This window comes from Anomaloglossus baeobatrachus, chromosome 6 (genome assembly GCF_048569485.1).
Source record: "Anomaloglossus baeobatrachus isolate aAnoBae1 chromosome 6, aAnoBae1.hap1, whole genome shotgun sequence".
NCBI classification, from domain to species: Eukaryota; Metazoa; Chordata; class Amphibia; order Anura; family Aromobatidae; genus Anomaloglossus; species Anomaloglossus baeobatrachus.
Window position 1 is genome coordinate 460365061 of NC_134358.1, and position 23505 is coordinate 460388565.

At 46.9% G+C, this 23505-nt stretch overlaps 2 protein-coding genes across 3 annotated transcripts in view; one reads left to right on the forward strand and one right to left on the reverse strand.

Moving 5' to 3' along the window:
- RAB5A (RAB5A, member RAS oncogene family) overlaps positions 1 to 2521 on the reverse strand; it is a 42574-nt gene extending 40053 nt beyond the window's left edge. Inside the window, exon 1 of one of the 2 annotated variants that reach the window (XM_075315294.1) lies at positions 2411 to 2521. The gene's annotated coding sequence lies outside the window, so the exon portion shown is untranslated. Of the gene's footprint in view, positions 1 to 2387 lie in introns of both variants that reach the window. The other variant, XM_075315295.1, reaches the window with a different exon arrangement.
- A 9226-nt stretch (positions 2522 to 11747) lies between these two features.
- The window catches only part of EFHB (EF-hand domain family member B), a 108332-nt gene continuing 96574 nt past the window's right edge, over positions 11748 to 23505 (forward strand). The window contains exon 1 of the mRNA XM_075316665.1: positions 11748 to 11864. Coding sequence (XP_075172780.1) covers positions 11787 to 11864 — 78 coding nt within the window. The 5' untranslated portion in view covers positions 11748 to 11786. The remainder of the gene's footprint in view (positions 11865 to 23505) is intronic.

Here is a 23505-nt window from a genome sequence, read left to right on the forward strand (position 1 = left end):
TTTTGACAGATCATGTATATTGGAACCGTCAAAAAAAAAGGATCAGGCACATCAGTTTTTGCATATTCTGCGCCGGATCCATTGCATCAGGCACACGCTGGATTGTGCCTGATGCCAAAAACTGATGTGTGAAATTAGCCTAATTCTGCCTGAAAAAGTGCTACAAAAGATGTACCATACACAATGCGCAGCTAGGTAAGAACGACATTACTGTGCAGATGTTCATTCTTTTGCAGCTTCTTTTAACGGCTTCAGGGTTTGGAAACTTAAAAGAAGACACATGTTCGCTCTATGGGCTCCTTGTACTAGGAAACTGCTTGCGAGTTAGAATAAAAACACAAACGCCGCAGAAAACCCCCACAAGAGAAGCGTTCTTTTGACCCAGTGGCGCCTAAGACCTCCTTCACACGTTCGTGTTTCGAGTACGTATCGATTTTTATCACGGATTCCACACATATGCATTACAATCTATGGTGTTCTTTACGGGTATTGTTTTCCAGAAACACAGATGACGAGCGCCAATACAAGTCTATGCGTCTGGGAAAGTCACGTATAGCACATGGATGGCATCTGTGCACTGTATGTGTTTAACATTAAAGAGTATAGGAGAAACTTTGTCATTTATTTATGCCTTTAGCCATCCATGAAAACCACTGATGATCACGGATGCTAAAGTGGACGCACTGAGGACACTAGTACCATTTTCTGGTGAACGTGTTTAATAAAGGACACGTAAAGAAGACTAAGAAAGCTTTGCTGGCTCCTCCATCGGAATGAAGACATCGTGTGCACCTACCCTAGCACATACCTGGCTGCAAGAACGCAGACAGACTAGGATTTATAATGGCCATGATAACAGCCCCATATCTGCCTATGAGGCTGGGCCATGAATCCCGGACAGTGACACATGGTTGCATAAATGCAGTTAGGGGATCACTGCTAATTGTTTTCCGGGTTCCTCTGCTGCCAGGTTGGTGCCAGGGTGAGCTGAAGAGCCGAGCCACTGGATGCAGTCTACTGATTTGCTAGGGATGCAATCCTATAGTAATGTGGTCTTTCATTGGGAGGTCACTTATAGCAGTCAGTCTATCATAGACCACTAGAGATGAGGTGAGGAGTACCGAGACCCTGACTGCCATCCTGAAGGAAAATGCTCTGAACTGGTCGGCTGTGATATATCAACAACTACCGGTATATATATTGCTATGTGCTCTACTTTTGCCCATAGCGCCCACGCAGACGTCCGTGAGGCTCGGCTTGGACTGCACTGTGTGGGCTCTCCGCGGGCTGTCTGCAGGTCTCCGCAGGATGTCCGCAGCTCTCCGCGGGCTCTCCGCAGGCTGTCCGAAGCTCTCCACAGCCTCATATATGCCTGCCTGTGTACTGCGGTCCGTGTTCAGAATCAGTTTCCCAGACGTCTGCTCTAGCCCTTTGGATATGTTCACACTGAGGTTTTTTTCCTCTGAAGACTTTGTTACAGCCTTTATATTAGACAGTACCTAGTGTGGATGTCTTCAGGATCTGCTTTATAGTCACATACACTTTATTTTTTTTTCTCCCCAAGAAGTTTTGCAGGAAGAAAAAGCTCCTCATATAAACAGCAAAGAGGATTTTGCAGAGTTCCTGCTCGGCCCTCAGTGTGAGCACAGCCATGGCAGTCCTGCAGGGATGAAACCCCATGAGGGGATGTGCAGAGCCTTTCGCAGTGTCTGGAGCAGACCCTCCATGCCTTTGAGGATTTGGTGATGCTTCGCTCAGTTTCCAGCCTCTGTGTGCACACAACCTAATCCTGGATCCCACAGATTTGTGTGGAATCAGTGTAGATATCCAGACTGTGGCTGCTCCTGTACCGGCTGCTGTATCCTTGTATTTGTGGGTGTAGAGTAATGGAGCCAGGTACAGCAGTGTGTATATGGAGCAGTGTGTGTGTATATGGAGCAGTGTGTGTATATGGAGCAGTAGTGATGGCCATTGTGAGCAGTGATCCCCACTCTGCACCTCCAGACGGACGATCCATCACACTCTGCGTCTAGTGATGGATCCCTCGAGGCTTTAGATCTATACTATTTGACTGGCTGTGATGATTGATGTACAATCTTCATCTGCCGATGATTGCGATCATTACGTGCATTACACAGGGTGGATTGGGAGGCTCATTTCTGCTGGTCTCTTTCCAGTAGTGGTCACACGTTGTCTATGGGTCCTGATGGGACACTGGTGGCTGCAGCGATCACTAGCTGGTGATCGGCGGCCTGCAGCCTCCCCGGGTGTCGCTGGCCCGGTCCTGGTCCCATAGACGCCGCTGAGCCGAGTGATGGGCTCAGGATGTGGCGCCGTGTAACACCCGCACAGCAATGGCAGCCCCGTCCCTCATCCCTCCCCATTACCGGGCAGCGGAGCAGACACTCACGGCAGCCGCACAGTCATATCAGGCGCACGGGCTCCTCTCCTGCCTGCACTCCGCCAGCTTCCTGGGCTACCCGACGGCTCCGGTCTGGCCCAATCACATGATGTCGATGACATCAGCACAATACGGAAAGTCGTTAGGACATAAGTCCTCTGCAGTCGCAGCTCTTTCTCCTCTAGCTCACCCCTCCTCGCACATTACACTACAGTCAGTCAGTACTTTGTGCTGTGGAGCGGGGAGGCAGCAGGGCCTAGCACCAGCCGGAGAGACTGCACACAAAGCAGGGCCCCATAACAACCCCGGTGTGAGGGCCACCAATATAATCCGTGTATTATACAACCACACCGTCCTGAAATAATGCTGCCCCACACCAGTGTTCCTACACTATGGGCTCCTGGAGCCATCACCTCTGAAAATCCGAAAATCCAACATGTTTTTCACGCACATAAATGCTCCTATTTCAGAGGTGTATATACACACACACACACACACAAATATAAATATATATATATATATATATATATATATATATATAAAATTTTAATTATTTTTTTTTACCACACTGTATTTTACAGGTTTGCAGTGGAGTCCATGAGGGCCTCTTGCTTGATAGTGTCAGGTTTGCGGTGGAGTCCATGAGGGCCTCTTGATTGACAGTGTCAGGTTTGCAGTGGAGTCCAATAGGGCCTCTTGCTTGACAGTGTCAGGTTTGCAGTGGAGTCCATTAGGGCCTCTTGCTTGACAGTGTCAGGTTTGCAGTGGAGTCCAGGAGGGACTCTTGCTTGACAGTGTCAGGTTTCCAGTGGAGTCCATTAAGGCCTCTTGCTTGATAGTGTCAGGTTTGCGGTGGAGTCCATGAGGGCCTCTTGCTTGACAGTGTCAGGTTTGCAGTGGAGTCCAGGAGGGCCTTCTGCTGGCAGTGTCAGGTTTGCAGTGGAGTCCAGGAGGGCCTTCTGCTGACAGTGCCAGGTTTGCAGTGGAGTCCAGGAGGGCCTTCTGCTAGTAGTGTCAGGTTTGCAGTAGAGTCCAAGTAGAGTCCAGGAGGGCCTTCTGCTGACAGTGTCAGGTTTGCGGTGGAGTTCAGGAGGGCCTTCTGCTGGTAGTGTCAGGTTTGCGGTGGAGTCCAGCAGGAATCCACTTCACAAGTTCCGTCATGTTGGTTCTGCTGAGTGTTCTGTAAAGCCTTAAAAATGCTCAAGAACCTCATCACATGAAGAGAAAAGTGTATTTTCCATTTAAACTAACAAAGTATTCAAGACATATTTGAAGGAATTTATGAGAAGTTTTTTGGACACTGAGGTATCTGAAATTGAGTGGCCTTCACTTTCTCTCGACCTGAAACCCATAGAAAACTTATGGGATCAGCTGAGTCGTCGTGTAGAGGCTCACAACTCTGCACCCCAGAACCTCAATGAGCTGAAGAGTGGGATGCCATGCCTCCGCAGACAATAACTCCACTTGTGAAGAGCAGGAGATGTTGTTATCAGCTGTAATTGATCCTCAAGGCCACATGACAAGATAATAAAATTTCGGGGGGGTTGGGGGGTGGGGGGGGGAATGAGGTATACCCATCACTGTGGTTAACTTTTACTTTAATAAATTATGAGATGAGTAAATCACCATTGCATGCTTCTACTTAAATGCCCAGCTGTCATGATTAAATATCACTGTAGTATGAACTTTTTACGTTTTCCATAAATTTCACAGCTTCTTCAGCTCCTCTATAGATCCTCTATCAGGAGTAAAACACTCCTTAGGCTACTTTCACACTTGCGTTTAGCACAATCCGCCGCTATGGAGCATAACGCAGTCCGTTAACGCACTGCGCTATTCTCCATAGACTTGTATTGACGACGCACTGTAACGCAAGTGTCTACGTTTCATCCGCTGGACGACGCTGCATCATTATTTTGACGCAGCGTCAAGCGGAGGGAACACTACATGTAGCGTTTTTTGGGTCGTTAAAATAACGCACCTTGATGGATTCCATTGGAATCCGCCAAGGTGTCTAATGATTATCTAATTATCTAATCCGCTGATGGATTCCGTCACGTTCTACTGAGCATGCTCAGCATGTCCAGCAGAACGATCGAAATCGTTTAAAATCACTCCTGGTCTCTCTCCCCCTCTCCCCCCTTCTCATACTCACCGATCACGGGCATGATGCTGCACAGTTGTCACAAAGCTTCGACGGCTTTTCCTCTTTTGAAAATGCCGGACGCTCATTATTCCATCTCGTATTCACTGCTTCCCCTGCCCCAGGCGCCTATGATTGGTTGCAGTCAGACCCGCCCCCACGCTGAGTGACAGCTGTCTCACTGCAACCGATCACAGCCACCGTGTGGGCGGGTCTATATCGTGCAGTACAATAAATAAATAAATTATTTAAAAAAACGGCGTGCGGTCCCCTCTAATTTTAATACCAGCCAAGGTAAAGTCACACGGCTGAAGGCTGGTATTCTCAGGATGGGGAGCCCCACGTTATGGGGAGCCCCCCAGCCTAACAATATCAGCCAGCAGCTGATCCATTAGATGCGACAGTCCCAGGACTGTACCCGGCTCATCCCGAATTGCCCTGGTGCAGTGGCAATCGAGGTAATAAGGAGTGGCAGCAGCCCATAGCTGCCACTAAGTCCTAGGTTAATCATGGCAGGCGTCTATGAGACACCCACAATGATTAACCTGTAAGTGAAAGTAAATAAACACATATACCCGACCCAAAAAAATACTTTATTTGGAATAAAAGATAAAAAAACACCTCTTTCACCACTTTATTAATCCCCAAATACGCCTCCAGGTCCGGCGTAATCCACACGAGGTCCCGCGACGCATCCAGCTCTGCTACATGAAGCTGACAGAAGCGGCCGTAGAACACCGTCGCTCGTGTGAGCTCCATGCAGCAACTGAAGTGAGTCGCGCTGTCAGCGGGGACGTCACTGAGGTAATGTGTGCGGTGATTATGGGAGCGGTAGTACCGATGTGTATGCGGTGATGAGTGTGGTAGTGCCTGCGTGTGCGGTGATGATTGATGGGTGCGGTAGCGTCTGCGTGTGTGCGGTGATGATGAGTGCGGTAGTGCCAGTGTATGTGCAGTGATGATGGGTGCGGTAGTGCCTGCATGTGTGCGGTGATGATGAGTGCGGTAGTGCTGGTGTATGTGCGGTGATGATGGGTGTGGTAGTGCCTGCGTGTGTGGGGATGATGGGGCGGTAGTGCCAGTGTATGTGCGGGGATGATGGGGGCGGTACTGACGGTGTATGCAGTGATGATGAGTGCGGTAGTGCCGGGGTGAGTGCAGTGATGTTGATGGGGACGGTAGTGCCGGTGTGTGTGGTGATGATGAGTGTGGTAGTGCCAGTGTATGTGCGGGGATAATGGGGGCAGTATTGCCGGTGTGTGCGGTGATGATGATGAGTGTGGTAGTGCCGGGGGGGAGTACAGTGATGATGATAGGAGCAGTAGTGCCGGGGTGTGTGCGGTGATGAGGATGAGTGCGGTAGTGCCGGGGTGTGTGCAGTGATGATGATGGGTGTGTTAGTACCGGGGTGTGTGCAGTGATGATGATGAGTGCGGGAGTGCCGGGGTGTGTGCGGTGATGATGATGGGTGCTGTAGTGCCGGGGTGTGTGCAGTGATGATGATGGGTGGGGTAGTGCCGGGGTGTGTGCAGTGATGATGATGGGTGTGGTAGTGCCGGGGTGTGTGCAGTGATGATGATGGGTGGGGTAGTGCCGGGGTGTGTGCAGTGAGGATGATGAGTGCGGGAGTGCCGGGGTGTGTGCAGTGATGATGATGAGTGCGGTAGTGCCGGGGTGTGTGCGGTGATGATGATGGGTGCTGTAGTGCCGGGGTGTGTGCAGTGATGATGATGAGTGCGGTAGTGCCGGGGTGTGTGCAGTGATGATGATGGGTGTGGTAGTGCCGGGGTGTGTGCAGTGATGATGATGGGTGCTGTAGTGCCGGGGTGTGTGCAGTGATGATGATGAGTGCGGTAGTGCCGGGGTGTGTGCAGTGATGATGATGAGTGCGGTAGTGCCGGGGTGTGTGCGGTGATGATGGGGGATCGCTCTCTCACCGCAAAGCGTTTTTTCTCAGGAATCCGTTGCCTTTATATCACACTATTTATAACGCATCCGTCACATGCGTCACACAACGTAGTGTGATGGATGCCGTTCAACGCAAGTGTGAAAGTTACCTTAGCCATCTTGACTCCACTGCACCTCACAATGCTGCGCTTAACTCGGTGGGGTGGGAAAAGGCGTTACCTCACATGTGCACAGCATGTTTCTGCATGTGACGTGGCTGCAAATGTAAAGGTGCAGAGGTACGTGGTGGCCATAAGGATCTGCATTCCTAGTAATGGTTCAGTGCTCCCGGGTGCCTCAGCTGCGATGTACAGTGCAGTAAGTCACCTCACAAATTGTGAAATGCTATCGTCATGCAACGGCAGGTGGTTTAATGAAAGGTACAGTGCCGCTAAAGCACCATGTGACCAGCGGCTTTGACTAGGGTACCGGCCCGGCGGGCATCTGTCCCTCAGCCTTGCTCGCCTCTTATTAACCACTAAGGCTAGGTTCACGCTAGTGTTCAGTCTTTCTCTTTCACACGTTAGTTGATTTTTGTGCATACAGTATATGAAAAACTATCCAACTTTTATCATTGTTTGGCCTGGTCAGTTTATCAGTTTTCATCATTGATTTTCTCGTATGCAAAAAAAAAAAGTGATGGAGGTTTCTCAAACGTCTGGCAGAAAGGGCATGTTACAAGGGGCTGCTGATAAGTCTTTGGCTTTGTGATCTTTTTTTGTTTCTATGGTAATGAATGTTACATCACATGAAAGCCTTATGTGTCTATGTTTTCAAAATTTTGTGTATTTTTGCTGATGGCAACAGTTTTCTACGCACGCGGGAAAACAAAATGACGGAGTCTAATGTGATATTCACAGCAACTGAGAGGAGAGGAGTGATAAAATTCTTGTTTCTGTAAGGAAAGTCCGAGAAGGATATTCATGGTGCTATGTCGCAGAGATTGGGGGATCAATGCCCTTCATATTCCACATTTAAGAACTGGGTTGCCAAATTTAAAACGGGACACTTTAGTACCAATGATGAGTAACGTCATGGACGACTGAGAGTGGTTGTTGTTCCGGAGATCGTCGATGCTGTGCACAACCTCATGCTGTAGAATCGAATAATTTCACCTAAAGCAATAGCAGACATCATGGGGACTTCCCGTGAATGTGTTTGTGTCATTATCCATGAACATTTTTGACATGAGGAAGCTTCTGCAAAGTGGGTCCCCAAATGTTTGACCACAGATCAGAGAAGCATGCGAGTGAAAACTTCTTGGTCCATATGTCAGCGTTTCCGAACTGATAGGAACTTCCTGGATGGACTTTTCACTATGGATGAGACCTGGATTTATTTGTATGACCCTGAAAACAAGGAGCAGTCCAAAGAGTGGAGGCACAGTGGTTCTTCTTGTCCAAAGAAGTTCAGGGTGCAAAAATCAGCCACTAATGTTCTGGGATAAGGAGGGCATGATGATAGTGGATTACCTTCAAAATGGCTCCACCATCAATGCAAGGTATTACATAGAACTTTTGGACCAATTGAAGGCAGCTCTGAAGGCCAAAAGGTGCGGCAAGCTGTCCAAAGGAATCTTGTTCCTGCAAGACGCCTCCGCTCACACTGCACAAGCAACCATGGCAAAACTGGCAGAGATGGGCTTCCAGCTGGTTAACCACCCACCTTATTCACCAGAGCTAGCTCCCTCCGACTATCATATGTTTCCAAACCTGAAGAAACACCTCAAGGGTACCAAATTTCACACCATTTCTGATGCCATGGTGGCTACGGATGTCTGGTTTGAGGCACAACCGAAATCCTTCTTTTTGCTAAGCTTACAGAACATGGAATACTGATGTAAGAAATATGTTGGCATCACTGGAGAGTATGTGGAATAAATGTAATGTTTCATCATCCTATCTCATTTTTTTCTGGGTAAAGCCAAAGACTTATCAGCAGCACCTCGTAAAAGCTCCAAAAACTAAAGTGGGAAAAATACAGATAGAACATGTCTGAGAAAATTGAATGTGCATGTAGGCTAAAGCCCACTTTACACACTACAATATATCTTACAATGTGTCGGCGGGGTCACGTCGGAAGTGACGCACATCCGGCATCGTAAGGTACATTGTAGTGTGTAACAGCTACGTGCGTTTGTGAATGAACGGTAAAATGTTCATCGCACGCACGTCGTTCATTCCTCATGAATTGAACGTCAGGTTGTTCATTGTACCCGGGGTAGCACACATCGCAGTGTCTGACACCCCGGGAACGATGAACAGATCTTACCTGCGTCCCGCGGCTCCCGGCCGGCAATGCGGAAGGAAGGAGGTGGGTGGGATGTTTACGTCCCGCTCATCTCCGCCCCTCCGCTTCTATTGGCCGGCTGCCGCATGACGTCGATGTGACGCCGAACGTCCCTCCCACTCCAGGAAGTGGACGTTCGCCGCCCACATCGAGGTCGTATGGACAGGTAAGTACGTGTGACGGGGGTTAATCGTTTGTGCGGCACATTCAACAAAATTGAACGTGCCACACATACGATGGGGGCGGTTACGATCGCATACAATATCGTATGCAGAATCGTAACATGTAAAGCAGGCTTAAGATCACATGAGTGAGCAAAAATTGCCATTTTTTTCATCCTGAAAAAAATGGAAGATATTTCATCCATATTGTCATCAGTATGGTCGTTTCATTATTGTCTCAAACAAAATTAATTAAAATATTATACAAAGCCAAATACAGCTTCCAATGTGAATTGCAATAGATCAATTAAAATGGGAGCCATACGTATAGCATCTGTTTATTTCTGCACACACATTGAAATGTTTAGGCAAGTCTGATCAAAAAACGGATAAGACTAGGGCAATGCTGTAATTTCTTTTTCAGCGCACACTGTTGGTCCATGGGGAAAAACATTACTGTAAACGAACACATTGATAACATTCGTCCATGTGTGGTCTATTTTTCACACAAACAGCACTCCGTACCTACACACGTACCCTTATAGAGTGCACTCAGACAACGTATAAATCGGACGAGATTGTACCAAAGTGTTTGGACTGACACCTGAGGTGACAGCTTCATATACTGTACCTCCATGCAGTTGTCAAGCTTGGGTCTAGATATTCACAGCCAGTCCAAGCATTGCGGTCCGATCACACGTCGTCTGAATGCACTCAAGGTGTCACATGGAGGTTTTTACTAACTTTGCCGACTGCTATGGCGGCATCAGGTTCTGTTCAGACTAATGATTATGACACTCCACCTGATAACTTCTCTGAGGTCTGTAATCAGCGCAGGCTGACTCGGGCGTTGACCACCAGATTAGTAGTTCATAGGCAAGTAAGCAAAAGTTAAACTCTGCTCGTCTGCTTGTGGGTCATTTTTGATCACATGTTGTGGGGGAGCCAATCATATCTGCTCCCCTCCTATATATGCTGGCTGGACACTTCCATTAGTGCCAGTTATATTTTATCTTAGCTTGTCTGGTGAGGTATTGTGATCCAGACTAACTGGTGGTTGTAGTACTTGTTATCTGCGTTAACTCTTGTCTTTTTGTCGCTACCTTCCTGGTCTTGCTTTTCTCCTGACTCTCCACCACCACAAAATGTACCTCTGGTGACAACTGTGGCTAATGCATAGTGCTCTCTTTGATGTCTCCAACATCGCTGGCGGACATCATTTCTGCTCAGCATGAATCGACTTTCATCAGTTAAGAGCACTGAAGCCCACTGGTTCCTTGTCCAATGTAGATGGTGCCTGTGCCTGGTGTTGTGGTCAGGCACCCTTGCAGATCATTTAACATGCAGACCATTCTGAGGTAAATGGTTTCAAATGGTTAAATGTGACACTTGACTACCTTTCACCTCCCTTAAATGTGCCTGCAGTTGTGTGGCATTCATCATCTGGCTCCGCAGGGCATTGTTCGCAATGAAGTGGTCATCAATGTAGGATGTGGCCAAAGGACATCTACTTGTATACCTTTCTGTGACACTTTCAGTCTCTCTGTATCTCTGTTGAAACCTTTTGATGGCACTCTGTGACACTTTAAGGTCAGTGGCTACTTTCATCTGAGAACATCCTGCCTGAAGCCTCACAACGGCGAGGTACTGTCAATCAATTGTTAGGTATTGTCTTGGTCTAATGTCAAAATGTGAACGGCATGATGAGGAGGACTGTTTAAATACCAATTTTAATTGAACCCCAACATTTATTGGGCGAATCATGGATCAAACACCTGTTGTGGATTTTTTCCATTAAGCTCCTTGTTAGAGAACAGCAAGTTGTGCAAATGCACTGAAACATTGAAGAGTTGGACATGTACATCCAAAAGTTTAGAGAAGGTCACATTGAGTTCACCTGAAAAGTTTAGAGTGCATTTTAGGTTCATCCTGAAATTTCACCCGAAATCCAAATATCCCTATTTTTTTGGGTAGTGTTTATTCATTGCCAATGACCTTTTCATTGTAATGATCGAGTCTTTTAGGTGACATTCAGAGACTGACAGTTTAACTTCAGTACTAGTGGCTATTGTCTCAGATAAACACTGACACTTAGCAGAGGGAAGATTGCTGGAACTGTCGACATTCGATTCTAGGCTTGGACGCTTTTAGGGTTAGACAGTGATCAGTCAGAATCTGACAAGTGCTCTGACACTCAGTGCCATTGCTCCCTTATACGCCACATCATTCCCACCCTCCAGCTCCTTCCTTTTCATTCTTCTCCATTGCATATTCATGGGGATTTGCCATGTCCTGCTGTATTGTCCTTCTGTTTGATCGGAGCAGAAGCTGGTATCACAGGCACATTGCGGACTTCTGAAGCTGTCGCCGTCTTTAGTGAGACAGGCTTGGAGGAAGGTAATGGAAGCTTACTTGTAATGCTGGTCTTTCAGGTATGAAAGTTTCCTTCTGCAGCCTTAAATCCATTCTCTACGATTTAGGCTTTGTAGCTGACAGCACTGTGTAATGAGGTCTTTAGCAATATTTATAAGCACTTTTTTGAAGCTAAAAGCTGTTCTGGAGATGCTTATTGTTGCTGTTCTAGTCAATGCTAGTGGGAGCTCACACCGACATGCCCCCATTAGTATTAGGTGTACATACAGACTGTAGTACTGCCATGACCTGGGATTACGGGCAGTGTGACCAGGCAGGATGCTCAGGTTCCAGGAGTGAACAGAATAGAACTCCAGGCTTTGTCATCACTGGTTGCCAGGTAACAGACTGTACACATTCAGCGTTACTGGGCACCAAAGGAATCTTCACTGAAGTTACCAGAGTGAAGTTCTCGGCTCTCCCAGGAGGGATAATGGGGGGCGAGAGGAACGAGGAACCAACCCCAATCTATCAGGGGAGATTTATAGACCGCTCCCCCCACATCCACAGTGTGAGTACCACTCAGTCTACTGCACAAATATGGGGAGGCGATGTTCTGTTAGTAGAGGGACATCTCATATAATGTGGCTTCATTCAATAGGACAGTCTGTTTTACTTCTAGCCACAGATGGATTACAAACTAGTCTCTAAAATGATCAATATCATCAGTAGAGGTGTGACTGTACAATAAGCATTTTTTTGTAAGGGTACCCAATGCGACATAAGCTCTTAAACCCGTCTGAAAAAGCGCTTACTAAATGCTAAAAATAATGAATGTATGCACTGCAATGTAAACTGACTTGCTGCTCATATGTTCCAGATTTGAGCTTCCTTTAACTGCTTTAGGTTTCCAAAGACGTGAAAGGGTAACATTAATTTTAACCTTCCCTCTGTTAGACAAATTTCTAGAACCATTGTCTTTTCGGAGGCAGAGGGCGGGTCCCTCCATTTAGTTGCATTTGCATCTATTTGTAGGCATGAATACAAATAAAGTACCGAGACAGGGAGCTTATTGCCCTCCTCTGATCCCGGAAGTGCTAGGGCAAAAGGAGCGCCAATCAGCTCCCTGCTCCAATGTGTTGCCGCGTTCAAACACTGTTGCCGGTGCTGCAGCACAAGGAGGTCACCGAACCATGCTGATGGACATCACAGCAGAGCACCACAGAGGAGGAAAAACACTGGAGCGTGGCACAGGTAAGCGCTCGTAGAGCCAAAGATTCTGGGGGGCTATTACTGCGGACTAAGAGTTAGGTGGGCTATAACTATAGACTGGAGATTAGAGGAGCTATTACTGTAAACTTGGTTAGATTGGACTGTTACTATAGACTGGGGTTTAGGTGGAGTTTTACTGTAAACTGGGGTTTAGAGGGGCAATTATTGTAGACTGGTGGTTAGGGGAGCTATTACTATACAATGGGGAAATAGGGGGTCTGTTACTGTAGACTGAGCTGGTTAGGGAGGCTATTACTATAGAATGGGGACTAAGAGGGGTTATTTTTGAAGACTGGGAGCTAAGGGGCTATTACTATAGACTGGGGTTTAGGGGTGCTATTACTATAGGATAGAGGTTAAGGTGAGTATTACTATAGAATGGGGGTTACGGGGACTTAGCGTGAGGGATAGTGCAAGAGGGGTATTTTATGGAGGAAGGGTGAATAGTGTCAGTGGCTCAGTATGGTGGGGGACATTGCGAGGGGTTCTGTATAGAGAGAGGGCAGCATTGGATAGGCTAGGATAAATGGGGCCAGCTTGGGGTTCAGTATGAAGAATGGGTCAGTGTATGGGGTCTCAGCGTTGCGATTGGAGCAATGTAGTGGACTGGGGTTAGTATGGGGGACTCAGTATGGAGAAGAGGTAGCATGGTGAGCTCATTATGGAGAGGGGGCAGCATGGGAAACTCAATATGAACAAGGGACAGCATGGGTGCTCAGTATGAAGGGGGCACCGTATAGAAAAGGGTAGTGTGGTGGGCTCAGTATGGAGTGGGGACAGCATGAGAGGGACAGTGTGAAGAGGGGGCAGCATGAGTTGGGGACAATTTGGAGATCAGAGTTCATTATTGAAGATAGTGTATTTTCTTTAATAAGTGAGTGGGATGGTCATAGTACACAAGGAAGGACACTGTTGTCATAGTATATAAGGGATATAAGGGGGGTGATGTGGTTGTGATATTTTATAGGAGAGAATAGTGTGCAGGTCATGCAGTCTAAGAAAGACAGTGTGGGGTTATTTTTTTTAAAGGAAGCACAGTGAAGAACAATTTTTTCAGGGGCAAAGGATAGGTGGATGTTTTTATTCAGGCTGCATTATAATGACACTGTTATTTTTAAGGGCACTGGGTTGGGATAGGCAGCAGAAAACCAGAGAAGAGTAAAGTTTGTGACTGTAAGTGTATGTGCCCACGAGGGTTCACAGCATTTTGGACACAACGTGCTGCATTGTACAGTACAAGTACAGTGGATGGGATTTTTAGAAATCTCATGCCCACTGTGCTTGTTTTTCTCACAGCGTAAACTGACCTGCTTGTCAATTTATTGCTGCAGAGGCGCGAGTATTCTTCGTGGGGAGAACAGAGAAAAAGACCACAGTGGCCCGAATCCTGATCGTGGGCACAGGCAGCTGCAGTCTCCTGCGGAGAGCACTCGCAGCCCCGCAGGAGAGGACAAGGAGAGGACATATGCTGCCAAGGTGCAGATGGCACAGGCAAAGGAAGCAGTTGACCATCAGGGAGCTTCCTCGGGGTCTTGTTACGGGCACAAGAAGGACAGGCCGAAACAAGCTCCAGGACATCTTGTTGTAGCGTAGGCCACTAATAATGTCGAGAGATCAGAGTTCAAGGACTTCTTCTGCCCAGCATGGCCGGCCAGCCTGGAGAATGACTCCACTGAAGAACTCACTTCCTATCTGCTACCACAATGAACGTCTTACTAGGGGAACCTGGGACACAGCTATAGGGGTCATCATCATCATCCGGGAAGGCTTGATAATGTCTTCTAGATCGGCCGACAGAAATGACCGCAACAGCGCATCAGCCTTGATGTTGTTCTTAGCAGGGTGGAAATGCAAAACAAAGTGTAAGCGGGCAAAGAACAGTGACCACCGGGCTTGGCGTGGGTTCAACCTCTGAGCCGACTGGAGATAAGCCAGGTTCTTGAGGTTGGTGAAGATGTTGACTGGATGAACCGCTCCCTCCAGAAGGTATCGCCATTCCTCCAAGGCCAATTTGATTGCCAGCAATTCTCGGTCGCCAATTAAGTAGTTTCGTTCTGCCCTAGAGAAGGCCCTTGAAAAGAATCCTCAAGTTACAGTCTTACCCATAACTGACTTATGCGTGAGGACCGCACCGACACCAGAGGACAAAGCATCCACCTCCAGGATAAACTGCTTGCTAGTCTCTGGCCTATGCAGTGCCAGGGCTGAAGAGAAGGCCTGCTTGAGGAAGGTAAATGAGTTTTCTGGTTTTGAGGGCCACGCTTTCGTATTCGCCACTTTGTGGGTCAAGGCTGACATGGGAAGGACCAGGGAAGAGAACCGTGGGATGAATTGCTTGTTGGTGAACCTGAGGAACCGCTGGATCGCTTTTAGACCGTCAGGGTGGTGCCACTTCAATATCACTGACAACTTGTCCAGATCCATCCTTAGACCGGTATCCGAGATGATTTAGCCTAAGAAAGGCAGGGTTGCCTGCTCAAAAAGGCACTTGTCGTATTTGGCGTATAAACGGTTCTACCTTAACTTCTGTAGCACCTGATGAACATTCTTCCTGTGCATAGGCAGGTCTGGGGAGAATACAAGAATGTTGTCCAGGTATACCACCACACATGTGCATAGCAGATCTCGGAATATATCATTGACAAATTCCTGGAAGTCCGCCGGGGCATTGCTGAGCCCGTATGGCATCACCCGATATTCATAGTGGCCGTCACGGGTGTTGAAGGCCGTCTTTCATTTGTTGCCCGACCGTATCTGTACCAGATTGTATGCATCACAGAAGTCAATCTTGGAGAATATCCTGAAACCTTGAAGTCAGACGAACAATTTCGGTATAAGTGTTAGTGGGTACTTGTTCTTGACCGTGATGTGGTTGAGCCCTCTGTAGTTGATAAACGGCCAAAGAGACCCGTTCTTTTTCTTGACAAAGAAAAAAACGGCTCAGGCTGGGGTGGAAAACTTTTGAATAAAACTTCTTGTCAGAATCTCCATTATGTGCTTGGACATAGCCGGAGACAAAGGGTAAATACAACCGCGGGGAGGAGTAGACACAGGGAGTAGGTCAATTGGCCAGTCATACTGTCTGTGTAGCAGTAGAGTATCAACCTCTTTCTTGTCAAAGACATCCACATAGGCCCAATAGGCTGATGGCAGACTCCGGAGGTTAGAGGGTCTCACAGGTAGCCGAGCAGTTTGCATGGAAACAAGACAGCTTTCGTGGCGGGAGTGACCCCACCTAAGCACATCTCCGGATCTCCAGAACTGGTTCATGCTTAGAAAGACATGGCAGACCCAGCAACATTCCTGTAAAACGTGAAAGTCTGCATGCAGCATCCCCACACGAAGGTCAACTTAGTATGTGACAAACTGGATGGGCTCAGGCAGAGGCCTCCTTTCCACCGACAGCACTGTAATGGGAGTTTGCAGCTGACAAACACGAATCTGATACCGATTTACTACAGCCTGCTGTATGAAATTCCCATCAGCACCAGAGTCCAGTAAGGCTGTTTGAGAGAACCGAGAATCGCCACTGGCAACAGACACAGTCAAATGTAGAGGTAAAGAGGAATTGCTCTCACCTAGGGTAGCCTCTCCTACTGACCCTAGGCAGGGGAGTTTCCCAGCTTTTTGGGGCAAAAACGGATTAGGTGCGTGGCACTCCTGCTGTAGAAACACCCCTCAGCGGTGCGTTAGCCTTCACAGGGGAGGCTTGCTGGGTGCACTTGATCCACCTCCATGGGCTTAGAGGAAGTGTCACGTCCTCACCGGAGTCTGCTCCTGCGACTTTTGCTTCGGTCACCAGGTGCTGCCGTATTCCCTCTATGGATTGTGCTAGTGATAGGAGAGAAGCCGGTGCCAGTGGCTCATGTGGGCGCAGGCTCCACTCATCCACTAAACTGGGTTTCCCTGGGATCTGTAGTACCACTGGCTGACTCTAGGTGGTGTGTGTCTTTCAGCTGAAGTTAGCAGCATTCAGCTACAGCCAATGGGAAAACACCACACCTTCTAATTCCCCCACTTGTCTGCTGGTCCCTGCCAGAGATAGTTTTGTATTCCTGCTAGTATCTGGTTCTGACAATTGATCCCTGTGTTTTAACCTCTACCTGCTCATTGACTACTCGCTTGCCGTTTTTGTACCTCGCTGCCATCTCCAGTTTTGACCTCTGCCTGATTTCCTGACTATGCTCCTGCCTGCCGATTTTGTCCCTCTTTGTGCTTCCTGGTTTGGACCCTGTCTGACGACCACTCTTTCCTGGATTGCAGCCTTCCATAGGCAGCAATCTCCTGGACCTTGTGTAATTACAAATCCCTGTACAGGGGTTAAAGGGTTTCAGGGTTCTTTAGAGCCTACCGACTTGGTGGCTAGCCTAAAGGTGGCTTTACACGCTACGAGATCGCTAAAGCGATCTGATCTCATTGGGGTCATGGATTTTGTGATGCACATCCAGCCGCTTTAGCGATATCGTTGCGTGTGACACCTATTAGCGATTTTGAATCATTGCAAAAACATTCAAAATCGCTAATCAGTGACATGCCCCCCTCTTCCCAATTATCGTTGCTGCTGCAGTAATGATGTTGTTCCTCGTTTCTGCGGCAGCACACATCGCTACGTGTGACACCGCAGGAATGAAAAACCTCTCCTTACCTGCGTCCCGCCAGCAATGAGGAAGGAAGGAGGTGGGCGCGATGTACGTCCCGCTCATCTCCGCCCCTTTGCTTTGATTGGGCGGCCGCTTAGTGACGCTGCTGTGACGCTGAACGAATCGCCCCCTTAGAAAGGAGGCGGTTCGCCGGTCACAGCGACGTCGCAAAGCAGGTATGTGCCTGTGACGCTGCCATAGCAATAATGTTCACTATGGCAGCGATCACTACATATCGGCCATACGATGGGGGCAGGTGCTATCACGCTCGACATCGCTAGCATCGGCTAGCGATGTCGCAGCGTGTAAAGCGGCCTTTAGTCTGTCCATGACAGTCATCCTGAGTCTGTGGTGAAGGGCAGACTTTACAAGAAGTTGAGTAGGCTTCAGATAGCAGCATGATGGGTCTCTGGAATGAAGGAGCCAGGAACAACCACTTCTTCTCTTGGTTCATCTCTCTTGCTTGTTTCTGAAACCTAATGTCGATGCGGATAACCTGCGATATTAGGTCATCCAGGGAAGATGGGACATCATGGCCCCCCAGTTTGTTCTTTATTCTTCCAGACAGACTTTCCCAAAAGATAGCCACCTGTGCTTCGTTATTCCAGCCCAGTTCAGATTTAAGGGTACAAAACCAGACAGCATATTGGCCTACAGTAAGGCTCCCTTGGTGGAGTCTGAGCAGCGAGGATGTGGGCAAAGAGACCTGGCCTGGCTCGACGAACACCTTGTAGAATGTGAAGTGAAATGGTGAGGGAGAAGCTTAAAATGGAGCAAGCTTTGGTTCAGGAACCGTCTGCATAGCTTTGGATCTCCATTAAACTGTGGGGGAGCCGCAAGACGGAGTCTGGAAGCAGAGGTGGAACTGACCACTGGATCTGGAACTACAACCTGAGCGTGAACCATTCCCCAAAATCCTTTAGAATGTAAGCCCGCAAGGGCAGGGCCCTCTTCCCTCTGTACTAGTCTGTCTATTGAAACTTGTATATGTATTCTGTATGTAACCCCTTTTTCATGTACAGCACCATGGAATCAATGGTGCTCTATAAATAAATAATAATAATAATAATAATAATAATAATAATAACAGGAGGGATGGTGGCTTGCAGACTGATCACTCGGGTATCAACTGATGCTCTAAAGGCCAGCATTTGGGTCTGTGTCTCACATTGGCAGACAAGCTCCTATTGTACTCCGGCCATTTGGGCAGCATTGGCGCCAGCGGGATCCATGGTCTGGGCAAACTGTTATTCTCGCAGGGCTAGCACGGTATTAGTGGGTCCACTAGACCAAAAGTACCGTTCACTTGCTTGGAGGAGCGAACTGAACCGGCCGCCAGGGGATCTGCGGTACCATGGCAGCTGGCACCACAAACACCCTCTGGTGAAAAGAACAACAGCAGCAGCCGGAGTTGTGGATTCAGCCAGGATGGATGGATGCATCGGCAGCCGCCGATGTGGATACTTGCAGAAGCGGATATCGTGGTAGGTAGCAGCACTATGGGACCTGAGAACTAGCAACGTTAGGAACTCGTTGCCCAGACATCTCCCTTAAGGGGAGGAAGGTGCCTTAAATACCTGACAGGATAGTGGAAAACAAGCCGTCTTACCAGCTCTCCGCTGCTAATTCTTTGTTCCAGGAGTAGATCACCTGATCCTGCATGGAAATCACAGGTATAAGGATCCAAGAAAAAGAAACAATTCCAGCGGATCATAGGCAGAAGTAAAAGTAAAAACTTGCACTTTATTTTCACATTAAAAATATACAGGCGGTATCCACAGAGATACAGGAAAAAAAATCATCCAACGCGTTTCGACATAACGCAGTGTCGTAGAGTCTTATTCATGGATGTTTTACAAGTGAAACATTACCTCTATTTAACATACCAAAACTCCCATCCTGCTTCAGGACTAAATCACAGTCAATTATTTTACAACTGATCAAAACACCTGCTTTCAGGGAGTAAAAAACACCATATAACAAATACAGATAAAACAAAAGTATGACAAATACAATGTTAAAAACAAAGTCACATGAATAACTTTCTATTATTAATTGTATTGGATTATCATGTCCTGGCGTATGTTAAGCCCATATGGAATTCTTGTGTTAAACTTAAACATCCAAAAGGATTCACGATTAAGAACCTTCCGCTGAAAATCTCCTCCTCTATCCATTTTATTCACTTTTTCAATAGCTCTGAAGCCAAATCCCTTTAAATTGCCCCCATGGCATGTTAGAAAATGTTTAGTTACCACTGAAGAACCGCACAAGTTTGATTTGCCCATATCAGATATATGGCACCTTATGCGGTTCTTGAGAGGTCACACTGTGCATCCTATGTACTGTTTGTGACATATATTGCAATCGATCAGGTATATCACCCCCTCACTATTACAATTTAAGTATCTATTTATTTGAAATTGAATCCCCTTTCAAAATGTAATAAAGGAATCCCCTTTTATCACATATTGTCAAACCTTGCATGGATGGTGACCACACCTATAAAAGCCTTTATATAAAAGCCAGGGGTTGTTAGTTTTAATCGCATTGTCTGAATAGTGGATAGGATACAATATATTTCCCAAGGTTGCAGCCCGTTTAGGGGCAAACCTTATAGCATCTGATTTTAATAATTTTGCTAATATGGCATTTTGATTAAGCAGAGGTATATATTTTTTTATTATTTGAACTATATTATTATATTGAGGACTATATTTAGTAGTAAATGTTACTGGAGAAGATTTTTTAACGATATCATATTTATTGAATTTTTTATTTTTATTTTTTTTCAATAAATCTTTCCTATCTATATTTTCTATATATTTTTATGCTTTATATAATGTCCACTGTGGATAGCCTCAGTTATAAAGTCTGTTGCAAACTATATTTTTTTTTTTAATAAAATTTATTTTGTCACTGCAGTTCCTCCTGATTCTAATTAACCCGCCCAGTAGGAATATTACCAATAACATGTAACGGATGGCAGGAGCTAGCATGCAAAATAGAATTGTTATCAGTGGGTTTTCTATATGGACTCACCTCAAACCAAACCACTACTCTCATGTCCTATCAAATATATGTCCAAAAAATTAATTTTGTATTTATGAAGATTATATGTAAATTTTAGATTAAATTAATTATTGTTTATATAGGCAATGAATTGATCATACTGCAAAGCCCCTTCCTTCCACACAACTATCAAAGCGTCAATGTGTAATGTACATAAATAATAATATTATCTTTAAATAATTGAAATCATTAGCTAATTTGATAGTAGCGGTATGGGAAGAAAAAAACAATTTTTCATGATTCCAATTTATGTGTGGTGTTTCTTACTCCCTGAAAGCAGGTGTTTAGATCAGTTGTAAAATAATTGACTGTGATTTAGTCCTGAAGCAGGATGGGAGTTTTTGTATGTTAAATAGAGGTAGTGTTTCACTTGTACAACATCCATGAATAAGACTCTACAACACTGCGTTAAGTCGAAACGTGTTGGATGATTTTTTTCTGTATCTCTGTGGATACCGCCTGTATATTTTTAATGTGAAAATAAAGTGCACGTTTTTACTTTTACTTTGGCTATGATCTGCTGGAATTGTTTCTTCTTAAATACCTGAAACCTCTCAGCTGACCTGAGAGACACTTCTGGGTCAGGGTGCACTGGCCTTTAAGAAAAGGGGTGTGGCCATGCGTGCACCCTTCGGGCAGTACCAGGAGCATTTCTGTTATTTTTTTCTCCTAAGCCTGTGTAAATGATAGTGTAATGTAGTGTCTGTGTGTTAATATACTCACCGATTGCCGTGTGTAGTAGAGTGTTAGTGTGTTAATATACTCACCGTTTGCCATCTTCTTCTGTATCCACTGGAGCTCTGGTGCTCTTCTGAGCCACATGATGGCGATGCAGACTCTACGGATCACTCTGGTCTCCAGTGTCTTTTATAATGTAAACCTATGGAGTTTTTTTCTGACATTCCATAGGCTTACATTGTAATAGCCACTTCCAAGTGACACTGCTCTTTTTTATGTTACCCAGGTGATCTAAATCGCCGTCACGTGGTTCAGAAGAACACAGGAGTGGCAGTGGATACAGAAAAAGATGGTGATTGGTGAGTATATTAATACACTGACACTACACTAACATTTCCACAGGTTTAGAGGAAAAATTACTGGGAGTGCTTCTTTAATATTTGCAGAAAAATCTATTTTTATTTATTATGCAAATAAAAGGACTTCGGTGCACACTTGGCATGGCTTATGCCTTGGTGCACCGTTACGGCTTCTATTTGCACATTAAAGCCAGTCTTTTCTCTTTATTAACAGCGGTCTGTTAGTAAAAATGAGCACTGTCTAAAATCAGCTTGGAAGCCTGCACTTGCGCACTGACACTGAAGGGAGGCAGCAGAGTACTCCATGTCTCAGTGTGGGCGAACACATTGTGGCTGCGGGTGCATTCATATGCCTGGATATTGCCTTTGGCTGCTGCTTGAGCGGCTTCAATGAAGAGGAGTGGTGTTGTAGTGAGTAAACAGTATGCGCATGTCTGTCAGAAAGCCCTCTCCTCCTTGAAGCTGCAGACAGGCAGGAGCTCTTCATCAGACCTTGACCACTGCCTCCTTGTGCATATGACATGCCCGCACCTGGGCCTGGGGTGACTCGTTACCGTCTGCATTTCTACTCCTGGGACACCGTGGTGGCGAGGCCCGATTCTCTGACCCCGGCGGTGTCGTTTAGTAAAATGGAAGGGGATGATGACAGTTTATTCATGACACCACCTGTGGTATGCAGCAAGTTAGGTGCCGCCGTTGCGGGATGGGAGCCTCTGGGGCAGTTGGTGACACAGCTTGGATTGTGCAGCTCTCCACAGGTAGAGCTGAGCCCCAGGGGTAGCAGTAGGCGTGGCGGGGGTTGCTGGGCTGGATGCGCAGGCGAATAACGGAGCGACACAGGGATGCAGTCTCAAGGTTTTTACTCACTGTAGCAGGTTACAAGGCAACACAACATGTCAGTGACTGCCTTTGGAGTGCTGGGGTTTCACTCTGATGGGCTCCAGCCGATCCTGGGTAGTTTGGAGGTCGAGTCCAGTGCACCTTTCTTATGTGTACCTTCCCTGGTCGTCTTCCCTTGGCCCTTTTTGGGTCACCTTCCAGCGAATTCATGTGAGGATGTGGCCGTGGTGCTTGCGGTCACCTTAGCCTCTGGTTTTACTAGCGTAGTATGTAGGTTCTTCTCCAGTAGCCTAGGGATGAGTCCCCGAGTTGCGGCCAAGTCCTTCCACTCAAAGGCTGCATGTGGAACAAGGCCACGGGAGTTTGTCACTCTTCCCATGATCTCTAGGACCCCTTCTGTCTTGTTCCCGGGGTGAGCAGTACCAGCTCCAGGCCACAGGTTTTCACTCCTCCACTGCTCCTTACTCTCTCCTTTCTTTCTCCACACTCCACTACTGTGTGTGTACCCACTCTTAAGACTCCACCCTCTTGGCCTAGCTTCGGGTATGACACGCCCTTGCCATGTCTGATGAGGTGTTGCTGAGAGAGAGTGTTGTGTTTTGTGTGAACCGGTGGTGACCTCCTCCATACCCAGGATGGAATACCACACCTCTGGATGAGGTGCAGTACTTCTGTGGCGACTGATGCCTCAGGGGCACCACACATATGCGCACTGACACTTGGAGTGCCCTGCCGTATTCCTCCAGTGTCATTTGACATTGCGAGTGCAGAACACAATGTAGTTTTAAACAGCGCTCACTCTTACTAAGCAAGCGCTGTCAAACAAGACAAGGGACATGCCTTAATATTCTCCAATGCATAGGCCATGCCAAGAGTGCAACGAACCGCCCTCCTTTCATATTCAAGCCGATTTTGCAGCAAATATTAAGCTAAACTACATATGACTGGAATAATTTTTATAGGGATGTGCCCCTATATAAATGTTTATACAGTTTAATTAGCATTTTGGGGTTAGTGACTCCTTTAAATAAGTTTATAAATCATTTTACTCAACAAACATTTTGCTTGTGTATTGGGTGATTGACAGGCTACCTGTAGTGGTGAGAATGCCATCACAATTTGATGTAAGTGTAGCACCCCTGAGACCCTCAGGGCACTACAGGGAACTGCATCCTCTTGGGGATGCAGGACCTACCCCCTGGGACCTGGAGTACCAGTGCCGATTCCACCAACACACATCTAAAATCCTAGTTCTCCTCTCCACACTGGGCATAAAGGGTTAACCATTTAAGGGGATGGTCGCCATGGGAACGAGTCCCTGGGTATAGCCAACCTGGTGGGAGGAGTCAGC